Consider the following 12,123-nt stretch of genomic DNA (forward strand, 5'->3'; position numbering starts at 1 on the left):
ATCATAGCCTAATGAGGAGAAGCACATGTCATGTATTCCTTATACTAGCGAAATTAGAAGCATGTATGCTATGATTTGCACTCATTTAGGTATTTTACATACTATTAGTATTGTTAGTAAATATATTGCTTGTTCTTGTAAAGAGCATTGGCGAGTTGTGAATTAACCTATCAATAAATGAGAGGTACTATTAGTGTTGGCTTGGTAGATAATAGTAGTTCTAGCACTAGAATTATTGTTGGATTCATCGATTCTGACAACGCTACTAATTTGGATAACAGGAGATTTTTGATAAGTTATGTCTTCATTCTTTTTGGTTGTTTATTAGTTGGAAAGTGACTTTATAATTATCAGTTGCTTTGTCCACTATTAAGTAGAGTATATAGCAATTACAGAAGCAGTCAAAAAATTATTTAGTTTGTTAGTAATCTGAATTTACAACAGGTTGAGACTATTATATTTTGTATTAATCAAATTCCTATACATTTGACCAAAAATCAAATGTATCATGAGAAATATATTAATGTCAAATATCATTTTATTTAAAAAATTATATCACAAGGCATTGTTTCAATCAGAAAAGTTGTTACAGCAAATAATCTAGTAGATATAATGGCCAAGCTTATTACTACTCTCAAGTTCATGCATTGCTTGGACTGATTGGTATTCACAATTTGTGAGATGTCCTTCAGGGCTTTATGGTAGCAGACGGGTTCTTTCATTTGGTGTCACTTGATTCAATTCAAGCTAAGGTGAAGATTTATCATGATGTGGCATGATTTGAATAGGCTAGTGCATATTATTTTGGTGCTCTTCACCACACGCGATCGTATCTCTTTATATTCTTATACACGCCTTTAGTTAGTCTTGTGACCCACTTTTGTTAACAGGGTTTCAAACCTTTAATAAATCTATTCGGTCACATGAGAGAAGACGGTAGCCACCACCCCTCAAAAAATTGCTTCAAAATTACTGGTCGTGAACTTTCTGGTCATTGTGAGCTTGGATTTTTTTTTTTTGGTAAAAATTGTGAGCTTGGATTTTGATATAAGATCGTGACTGGAGTACCAAAATAATTTTTTTGACGAATGGTTTTAGAGATTCGGTTCCCATGATAGAATCATTTGAAATTGGGTGCGGAAATGCTTTACGGTAGAACTTTTTTTTTTTTTTTTTTTCCAGTAAAAAAAGTAAAGTATACTTTGAATAGTTCTTTACACATTGACAGCAATATTAAATTTCTTTAATATGCATAACAATCACCAGAAGTACAAAAATGCGGTGAAAAGTTATTCTAATTCTACACCAGCAACTGAAATCGCAGCCGGGAACTTGTATCGGCAACCTGGGCTACAACCGACGTCATTTTGAAAGAAAACCTGAAATACCATTGGAGATTGGCACTAACGGATTGAAAGGTTTTAGGAGCGGGTTTTGTAAATGTCAGAAATAAAATAGGCATCTCAAGAACTGCTGCTGGTGCAGGCTATGCTGGCGGCTTTAGAAAGATATTTCTCAAAAAGTATGGTAGAAAATTTAACATTCATTTGCGTCGCGTGTGGCATATTCTAGCTAAGCTTAGGTCACAAGTGATTGCTAGGTTCACTTATTCTTTACCGTTTGATACGTATTTGGTCAAATAGGAACTACTAAAACAAGTTCAGGTTTTAGTAGACAGAAACATGCCATGAAATAGTAGAACGGATAGACCAAAGAGCTCTTGCATTCAGTAGCCCATCTCGAATTGTTCCCTTCCTTCAGCTTGCTTATCATGGTAAATACTCATTCATGCAATTAGCATGGAGGCAAATCAGTAATTAATGATGTTGAGAAAATTATAAAGTTGATCTAATACTAAGAAGTACATTTCTGCCAAGGCTGATGTCACCAAAATTAATCAACCAAAATGTGCCATGCAATTGTACAAAACAGAAGAAAGGCCTAAATGAAAGACCAACTCCAGGGATTGTGGCTATCCAGTTGGAATTTAGTTGGAGGGTGCTTATGAACTGTAGAACTACTCTCTCTGCAGAAGTCAAGATTATGTAGTTAAAACACAGTCTAATGCTCAATCACAAAAATAGTTGAGACAATCCGATTGAAATGGTCAAAGAATGATAGTAAATAACAAATGAATTTCCATCCAAAAAAAAATAAAACATATGCTATTGATTCCATTTGGACATGCTGTGCAAACAACATCCCAGACCAAGAACAATTCATGATGATACTAGCAAACTGGAATTTTAATTTCTTGTTTAGAAAAGTATAATATTCCAGTCATTATTACACAACTATAATGATCAAGCCTTATCTGATAACCAGCAAACTAATTATGCAAATAGAAGACACCATATCCAAATATGAAGGGCATAACCTTACACATGATTGTCTTTCATCAAGATGGTCATCAGATAATCTCCAAACAATTGACATTATATATTTGTTAACACCATTCGAATTCTTCTTGTCAAACTGGAATATTTGCAAACCCAGGGCAACACATGTAATGTCATATAACAGAGTAACATACAATACATAAATGGAGGCTGGGCCTAACCCTGTAGCACTGTTCATCAACATGGCAACAGGATAACATCAGAACAAATAGACCTGATAAAACAACTTCAAGAAGCAGGATCATTTGAACTCCCATGTCAAACTGGAGAATTGGTAACCTCATAATTTCCTTGATGATGCCTCAAGAAAGGAAATGTTTTGTGGAAAGTCTTGCTCTTCCAATATGAAATAAACTCTACACTAGACATTTATTCAAAATATCCTGTGGCTTAATTCCTACATGGTTTGTCTAGTTAGAGGCTTTTCCTGGTGTTGCTGGTTTTTTCGGCAGTTCTCTAGATTGGCCTCTCTTCAAACAAACTAGTATTAATTAATCCCTAGCAGGTTGGTTCTTAAGGTGCTTAGCATTTTAGAAAAATTTCAGCATTTTGTGACTTGATGCCCTACATTTCTGGTCAAGCCACAGCAGTATCAAACTATCCAGAAAAGATTGGTTCCTCTAGGTTTGTCTTTATCTCAAACTTCAATTCATAGAATTAAAAGTGATGCATTGCAACCTTTCATGCTACAAGCCGTATTATCAGATTAAAATACTACAGTTGTATATCCCTAATGGGTTATATCTTGTGGGCTCTTGTCAGCTTATAGATAACAGATTAACGAAATAAACTACAGGCATTTTGCTAGTGAATACATAGTAAGGGTAGAACTTAATGATATTCCATTTGAGCGAATCCAGTTTTCCTCACCTAAATCTCCATTACGGATTTTAAGTTTCTCGTACTTGTATTAACTGAATTTAGTAATAAAAGAAATCATGACCCAAAATTTCATTTAGGAAAAAAAAAAAAGTATGGTGGTGTTATTGGAAAATGTAGATTTTTAATGTGCTTCAGAGTTTTGGCACTATATGTTATATTGTACAACATAGGCATTGTTTTATTTCACTAATCCCTGATCGAAACAATCATGACAAAAGCATTAGGCTAACAGATTTATACAAGAAGCATTTATTTTGTAAGAGTGCAAATATATGCAATACTATGAAAGCAATTCATTTAAGAGCATATTAAGGAACAAAAGAGAAAAAGTAGATGCATAAGACTTGTATATGTAATAAAATGGTGTAACCTATAAGTTTTTCTTGGAGGGAAGAACCGAACCTGATTTGTTAATGAACGGTAGAAAGAATGGGTAACCCACAACTACTACTATACAGAGCATTTCTTTTAGGCCGCATTGTTTTTGTGAATAAGAAAAGTTAAGCAAGCCTATGGAACAGCTACCCAGTAGTTATTCCTATATTTTTTGGCTACAATTCTACAATTATTTTTGGGAAAGGGTGTTTTTATCTAAAAAAAAAAAAAAATATGGCATGCATAAACAATGCCTTTATAACAAGAATAGCTTATGACAACCCTTCATGGAAATAGTTATCCCTGTCATAAGCAAGAATGACCACAATAACTATTTTTTACTCGTATGCACCTTTTAAATGCCATTAGGCAAGCATAAAAATACTCCAAACCTTATGCCTACTTTATGCCAAAACAATCAGTTGCCTGAATTTCTTCCATTATGCCAACCATCTAATGACCACACTCTAATCTTGTAAGAGAGAGGAACAAAGATTACATGCAGCTTTATTCAAATTATGGCCTACAAAGAACTCTCCACAAGAGAGAAGACAACATAATTGGAATTTATATATGATTCAATATCCTAACACGACAAGTAAAAAGTGCAGTCCATGATAAAATTTCTAATAATTTACGGACACCAATGATTGCAATGATTTAAATAACAACTACCTTATAACCAAGCAGGCAAAAAATGAACTTGACCACTTTTAGGAGCAGTGAAGATTCCGACTTCCTACAATAAGAATATGAAAAAATTAGAGTCCTAGAATTACAGAAAATGGTGGATATCAGTGAACCAACATAGGAATCTGATCTATAAGCCTATTGAATAAAGATAAATGTGTGGCAGAAAAGTACAGTATAGATCTCAAAGTATTACCTCTTTTCCTTTTTTTACTCATGAAAGAAGGATGAGAAAGAAGTGACAATGAGATTTACAGTCAAGAAAGAAATGTTATTCTCTGGTGCTAATTATCATTAAAAATTGATTAGTAAATTATCCCATACTTTAGACTTTTCTTTTCCTTGCATCCTACCATGGACTTTCTTCAATCATAAAATATAAAGTTACAGTTTTTTAAATTTCTTTCACTCATGAGTTTTATGCATGGTAGAATAATGGAAATAAAGAGTGAATTCATTCAAAAAAAAAGACTAAATAAGGCATGTATACCCTTCATCATTGGTTTCTTTGCTCACTCTTGGTTCCATTTTTTGTCTGAGTCAAAAATGTCAACACAGTGAGATTCATCTGAAAAGCTTATACACAAATAGAAAAAAACTTTTAAATAACAACAGACCTTGTGGATGGAAATGAAGCATCAATTTCCTCAGCCTCTTTCTGAAAAGCAGAAAGACCTACTATGTCCTCCATCTCAATACTGGTTACAGAAAGTTCAGAACAAAGAAAAGAAGGACATTAAAGCTTTCAATTCTTAGTGAAAACAAGAAAATGAGAAAGGATCTATATTCCAGGCTTCAAGATACTAATGAGTAATCTCTACAAATCAATAGAAACAACTTAAATTAAATTTAAGCCTGTGGCATCTATGTTCATCCTAGATTGAGCATAAGATGTGTTTTTTGGCAAATCGACACTGCAATCATTTGAGAAAAGCTTCTTAGGTTGATAGATAACTTTGGAAATAATATGAATACCCATAACTTCAAATATTATAAAAGAGGAAGAAGCTTATAATGGTAGAGAATATTAAAAAGATGCAGGGAGAATTGTGACGATACTGATTCTCAAAAGAATTGTGAAAATAGTAAATAAAGAAGAAATAGAAAAGTAATGGTCATATCTAGAACACACAAATATAAAGAGGTTAGGATGCTTTGAGATTGTTTGGCTCCAGATGCTTTGTACTGAACAACAATTAAGGCCCTCTGAAAATGATAATCAGCAACGTCGATCATGATTTATGAAATATAAAATACTTAGAAACTAAAATTACTAAAAAAATTTTTGTTTTAGATGCCTCTTATCTATGAATAGTTGGAAGAAAATGAATGGTAGCAATATATACAATTTGAAATTCCAAACGATTTTTCTTGATGTAAACATTCCAGAATATATAGATTAAATCTCATATACTTTGCACATTTTCAAGCTATATATCAGGCCACTAATGAACTTGACCACTTTAAGGAGTTGTGAGCTTCCGACTTCCTATAATAAGAATGATACGATTAGAGTCCTAGAATTATAGAAAATGAGGGATATCAATGAAGAAGGTAGGACTCTGACCTATAAGCCTATTGAATAAAAGAAAATACATGGCAGAAAAGTGCAAGTACAGAACTCAAAGTACTATTACCTCTTTTCCATTTTGCTACTCATGAAAAAAGAATGATAAAGAAGTAAGTCACAATGAGATTTATAGTCAAGAAATAAATATTCCTCTCTTGTGCTAATTATCATAAAAAATTGATTAGTAAATTATCCCAAACTTTTGAGTTTTCTCTTCCTTGCATCCTACCATTAAGTCATAAAATATAAAGTTATAGTTTTATAGATTTCTTTCACTCATGAGGTTATTCATGGTCGAATAATGGAAATAAAGAGTGAACTCAATCAAAAAAATGGGAACTAAATAAGGCATGTATAGTGTTATAGCCCAAATCCTTACAGCCCACAAAGCCCAAAACGAAGAAAAAAAAAAAAAAAAACAGGGAAATTCAAAATCGGGAAGAAGACTCCCGATGGGAGTCTCCTTCTCCAGTGAAATCCAGACGGAATCAGGACTCCTAGGACCCCTCGGAGTCCTAGGTCCTCTATAAGTAAATCCCTCCCCCTTGAGACCGAAGAACGGCCTCCTCCCTCTCTCTTTCTCTCCGTTTTTCCCGAAGAAGAGCCGCGGACACCGTTGTGAATTCCGTCGTGATTGCCCGCCGACGAAGTCCCAGGAGGTCGTGGTAAGTCCTTCACTTTTTCCTCCCTTCCTTCCTCTTTCCCCCGTGCGTTTGTGCGCGGTGGCCGGCGACGAACGTCGCCGATTTTTGGTCGGGAACAGACTCTGTTTTTTGGCTTATTTTCCTTGAAATCTCCGGCGCTGGCGATCGGAATTGACCGCCGGCCCTGTTTCCTCCGTGACCGGGGGAGACGGCCCGTCGGCCGCCGGCCTCCGCCGTGGCAGCCACGGCCCGTCGGCCGCCGGCCTCCGCCGTGGCAGCCACGGCCCGAACGGCCGATTGAGGCCTGAGGACAAGAGTCCTCTGTTCAGGCGCGGGAAGAAGAAGAAGAAAAAGAAGAGAAGAAGAAAAAGAAGAAAAGAAGAAAAAGAAGAAAAAAAAAAAGAAAAGAAAAAAAAGAAAAGAAAAAAAAAAAAAAAAAAAAGGGGCTGAAAGAGAGAAACTCTTTTTGCTCTCCCTCTCTCTTTCTCTCTCTAGATCATAGGATTTATGGAATTAATTTATTATTAAAAAAAAAATTAAAAAAAATTAAAAAAAAAATAGCAATAAAAAAATAAAAATAAAATTAGGGTGTCCATGGGTTAATTCGAAAAATCGGGATGCTGTCGACGAATTGATCCTAGTGGAGACATTAGATTTTAATAATTTAGTTATTTTTAATTTGATGAAAATTTGATTCAAAATATGATATTTGACGTATCAGGTTCTGAGAAGGATTTTCGAGATCCCTAGAATTTTTAGTTTGGACTTTCTTTTGAGGTAAGTAGTGTTTACTTTTACTGAATTTATCTGGTAAATTATGAATTAAATAAATTTATGCATGCTTGTGATTGTAATTATTTATTGAAATAATTGTTGAAAATTATTTATGATGAAAGTTAATTGTAAAAAATTATTTATGATTGAAGTTATTTGTGGAACAATTATTTTGATGATATATGATCTCAAAGAATGTTATAATTGATTTGATTCGAATATCAATTAATTTTATTATTCTTGAAAATAATATATGAATTGGAAGACAATATGAAATTGACAACCTGACTGTGTTGAGGACCCCGCCAATGGGGGCATATACGTTGGCAATTGATTGTCCTGAGGGTTTACGTCGCCAGTAAGACCAGCGACATGTCGCCAGATAGACCAGCGACAAAACCGCCAGTTAGACCAGCGGTTCCAAAGGACTTGGCTGCCAGATGATTCGCAGCCCACCGCAAGCAGATACGCGGTATTATGACCCTGCCACAGGGATAATGTGGTCATAGTCATGGTTGGTAAGAAGAATTTAAGAAATTGATGAATTTAAGAAGAAAAGCATAATTGAAAATTATGATGAATTGACTTTTATATGATTGACAGTATGATTATGATTTCATGAAATTACATATTGATTTGTGATGCATAGTATTATTTGCCTGATTATTCAGTTAAAGGTATACACTGCTTACTGGGCTTTTTAGCTCATGATAAGTCTTATGTTTTTCTTACAGATCCAGAAAATTAGCATGATGCGGGATTTCGGTTGGGAGAGCGATTAGAGATGGAGTTAACTCATTGATTTAGGATTTTCTCAGAATTGATTCAAGACTTTTAGTTTTGCTTTTAGTATTGACATTGTCAGACAGTTATTTTTTTTGAACACTTAGTTTGGATTTATTATTTGAACCAAGGTTTGATTATTGAATGAAGAAAAATTTATTTAACTATTTGTGAAGATATCATGATGAGATGCCTTGCATGCTTATGGGAAAAGTATTCTATAAGTATGCGGCGGTTGCCATGACCCTCGATTCAAATCTCGGGTCGGGGGCGTGACATATAGCCTTCATCATTGTTTCCTTTGCTCACTTTTGGTTCCATTTTTTTTGTCAGAGTCAAAAATGTCAACACATCATGAGATTCACCTGAAAAGCTTATACACAAATAGACAAAAACTTTTAAATAACAACAGACCTTGTGGATGGAAATGAAGCATCAATTTGCTCAGCCTCCCTTTGAAAAGCAGAAAGACCTACTATGTCCTCCATCTCAGTACTGGTTGCAGAAAGTTAGAAACAAAAAGAAAAAGGACATTAAAGCTTTCGATTCTTAGTGAAAACAAGAAAATAGGAAAGGATCTATATTCCAAGCTTCAAGACACTAATGAGTAATATCTACAAATCAATGGAAAAACCTGACATTAAATTTAAGCCTGTGGCATCTGTTTTCATCCTAGATTGAGCATAAGATGTGTTTTCTGGCAAATCGACGCTGCAGTCATTTGAGTGAAGTTTCTTAGGTTGATAGATAACTTTTGAAATAATATCAACACCCATAACTTCCAATATTATAAAAGAGGAAGAAGCTTATAATAGCAGAGAATATAAAAAAGATGCAGGAAGAATTGTGATGATATTGATTCTCAAAAGAACTGTGAAACAATTAATAAAGAAGAAATAGAAAAGTAATGGTCACATCTAGATCACACACATATAGAGAGGTTAGGATGCTTTGAGATCATTTGAATCCAGATGCTTTGAACTGAAACAATTAAGGTCCTCTGAAAATGATAATCAGCAACATTGATCATAATTTATGAAATATAAAATACTTAGAACCAAAAATTACTCATTTTTTTTTAAATTTTGGATGTCTCTTATCTATGAACAGTGGGAATGAAATTGAATGGTAGAAATATATACAATTTGCAATTCCAAACCATTTTTCTTGATGTAAACATTCCAGAATATATAGATTAAATCTCATATACTTTGCACATTTTCAAGCTATAAACCGGGCCACAAATGAACTTGACCACTTTTAGGATCTGTGGATCTTCCGACTTCCTATAATAAGAATGATACAATTAGAGTCCTAGAATTACAGAAAATGGTGGATATCAGTGAAAAAGTTAGGACTCTGATCTATAAGTCTATTGAACAAAGATAAATGTGTGGCAAAAAAGTATAAATACAGAACTCAAAGTACTATTACTTCTTTTGTGATAATGAGATTTATAGTCAAGAAATAAATGTTCCTCTCGTGTGCTAATTATCATAAAAAAAATGATTAGTAAATTATTCCATACTTTTGATGTTTCTTTTCCTTACATCCTGCCATTGACTTTCTTCAATCACAAAACATAAAGTCACAGTTTTATAGATTTCTTTCACTCATGAGTTTATCCATGGTTGAATAATGGAAATAAAGAGTGAACTCAATCAAAAAAATGGAAACTAAATAAGGCATGTATAGCCTTCATCATTGTTTTCTTTGCTCACTCTTGGTTCCATCTTTTTGTCTGAGTCAAAAATATCGACACATAGTGAGATTCACCTGAAAACCTTATACATAAATAGATAAAAACTTTTAAATAACAATAGACCCTGTGGATGAAAATGAAGCATCAATTTTCTCAGCCTCCTTTTGTAAAGCAAAAAGACCTACTATGTCCTCCATCTCAGTACTGGTTGCAGAAAGTTCAGAACAAAGAAAAAAAAGACATTAAAGCTTTCGATTCTTAATGAAAACAAGAAATTAGGAAAGGATCTATATTCCAGGCTTCAAGATACTAATGAGCAATCTCTACAAATCAATGGAAACAACTTACATTAAATTTAAAACTATGGCACCTGTGTTCATCCTAGATTGAGAGTAAGATGTGTTTTTTGGCAAATCAACACTGTAGTCATTTGAACACCCATAACTTGCAATATTATGAAAGAGGAAGAAGCTTATAAAAGTAAAGAATATAAAAAAGATGCAGGGAGAATTGTGATGATACTGATTCTCAAAAGAACTGTGAAAATGGTTAATAAAGAAGAAATAGAAAAGTAATGGTCATATCTAGATCACACACATATAGAGAGGTTAGGATGCTTTGAGATCATTTGAATCTAGATGCTTTGTACTGAAAAACAATTAAGGCCCTCTGAAAATGATAATCAGCAACGTTGATCATGATTTATGAAATATAAAAACTTAGAACTAAAAATTATTAAAAAAATTTTTATTTGAGATGTCTCTTATCTATGAATAGTGGGAAAAAAATTGAATGGTAGCAATATATACAATTTGCAATTCCAAACCATTTTTCTTGATGTAAACATTCCAGAATATATAGATTAAATCTCATATACTTTGCACATTTTCAAGCTATATATTAGGCAATAAATGAACTTGACCACTTTTAGGATCTGTGGAGCTTCCGACTTCCTATGATAAGAATGATACAGTTAGAGTCCTATAATTACAGAACATGGTGGACATCAGTGAAGAAGGACTCTGATCTATAAGCCTATTGAACAAAGATAAATGTGTGGCAGAAAAGTACAAATACAGAACTCAAAGTACTATTATCTCTGTGATAACCTGGCCCAATTGGGCCCAAAACCAGCCCACAGAGCCCAAACAAAAAAAAAAAAAAAACAAAGTAAAACAAAACAAAAGAAAACAGAGGAGAAGACTCCTTTCGAAAGTCTTCTTCCTCCTCTCACCGGCTCCCAATCGGAGTCGGAAAGAACCCCCCTCCGGCTCTATTTAAAGAGGAGAACCCTCCTCTCTCCCTCTCACCAAAGACCCGAGACCCAGTCGGCGGCAATCGCCGAAAAACCACCATGGAGATCCGACCTGTGTCTGTCCAATTTCTTGCCGGAAAGCCTCGCCGGCGTCGAAGGTAAGCTCCGACCCTCCTTTTCCTTCCCATAGCTTCGTGCACCCTCGCCGGCCATCGGGATCGTCGGAAAATCCATGAAAAGATGAGATCCTATTCTGCCTTGTTCGGATGAGTCCTTTCCCTCTCTTTTTCGGCCACCGACGCCGCTGGTTGCGGTATCTCATCCCCGAGATCAGACCGTTATCTCTCTCTCTCTTTCCTTGAGCGCTTGGCCACCGGCGACCGACCCATGGTCGGAAATCATGAAGAAGGGGACGGATCCTCTGTTTTTTCGAAAAAAAAAAAAGGAAAGCTTGCCGGTTGAACCCCGCCGCCGACCGGCTTCGCATGGTCGGCCGTCGTTGCCAGACCTCCGGCCAAGCCGCCACCCCATCGGAGCCCGAGCCACCGAGGGGGGGACCTCACGGTCTTCCCCTATTTCGGCCCAAGAAGGCCGCGGGAAGAAGGAAAAAGAAAAAGAAAAGAAAAAGGAAAAAGAAAAACAGAAAAGAAAAAGGAAAAAGAAAAAAGAAAAAAAAATAATAATAATAAATATATGTGAGAGAAAGTTTCTCTCTTCTCTCTCTCTTAAGTCTTTCTCTCTCTAGAATTGGACTTCCTCTCTCTTCATTCTCTCTCCATTTTCTCTCTCTAGATTTTCTCCCTATTTTCTTTCTCTAGATCTTTTATCTCTTTTTATGGATTTCGTCTCTCTAGGATCATTCTCTCTCTCTGATTGCATCACAGACCCTATGTTAAACTTGAGATGAAAATATGATGATCTGAGACTGCTCCAAAATTCATGCAGTAGATTGGATCCCGATCCGATCTTTATTCGAAATTGATAACATCAATCATGGTTAATCCATATTAAGTCACCCTGATATAACCTCTGATAATCTCAACCATGAT

At 35.0% G+C, this 12,123-nt stretch overlaps 1 protein-coding gene across 3 annotated transcripts in view; it reads right to left on the reverse strand.

Annotated features, from left to right (window-relative positions):
- Window positions 1-1,739: 1,739 nt before the first annotated feature.
- LOC105040079 (uncharacterized ATP-dependent helicase C29A10.10c-like) overlaps window positions 1,740-12,123 on the reverse strand; it is a 33,674-nt gene continuing 23,290 nt past the window's right edge. The window contains exons 10-15 of one of the 3 annotated variants that reach the window (XM_073256727.1): window positions 8,757-8,828; window positions 8,532-8,612; window positions 4,964-5,044; window positions 4,837-4,881; window positions 4,332-4,395; window positions 1,740-2,026 (exon numbers count right to left, since the gene is read on the reverse strand). In XM_073256727.1, the coding sequence (XP_073112828.1) occupies window positions 2,018-2,026; window positions 4,332-4,395; window positions 4,837-4,881; window positions 4,964-5,044; window positions 8,532-8,612; window positions 8,757-8,828 (352 nt within the window). In that variant the 3' untranslated portion in view covers window positions 1,740-2,017. The remainder of the gene's footprint in view (window positions 2,027-4,331; window positions 4,396-4,836; window positions 4,882-4,963; window positions 5,045-8,531; window positions 8,613-8,756; window positions 8,829-12,123) is intronic. The other 2 variants (XM_073256728.1, XM_073256729.1) reach the window with 2 other exon arrangements.

The sequence above is a fragment of the Elaeis guineensis genome, chromosome 4 (genome assembly GCF_000442705.2).
Source record: "Elaeis guineensis isolate ETL-2024a chromosome 4, EG11, whole genome shotgun sequence".
Taxonomy (NCBI): Eukaryota; Viridiplantae; Streptophyta; class Magnoliopsida; order Arecales; family Arecaceae; genus Elaeis; species Elaeis guineensis.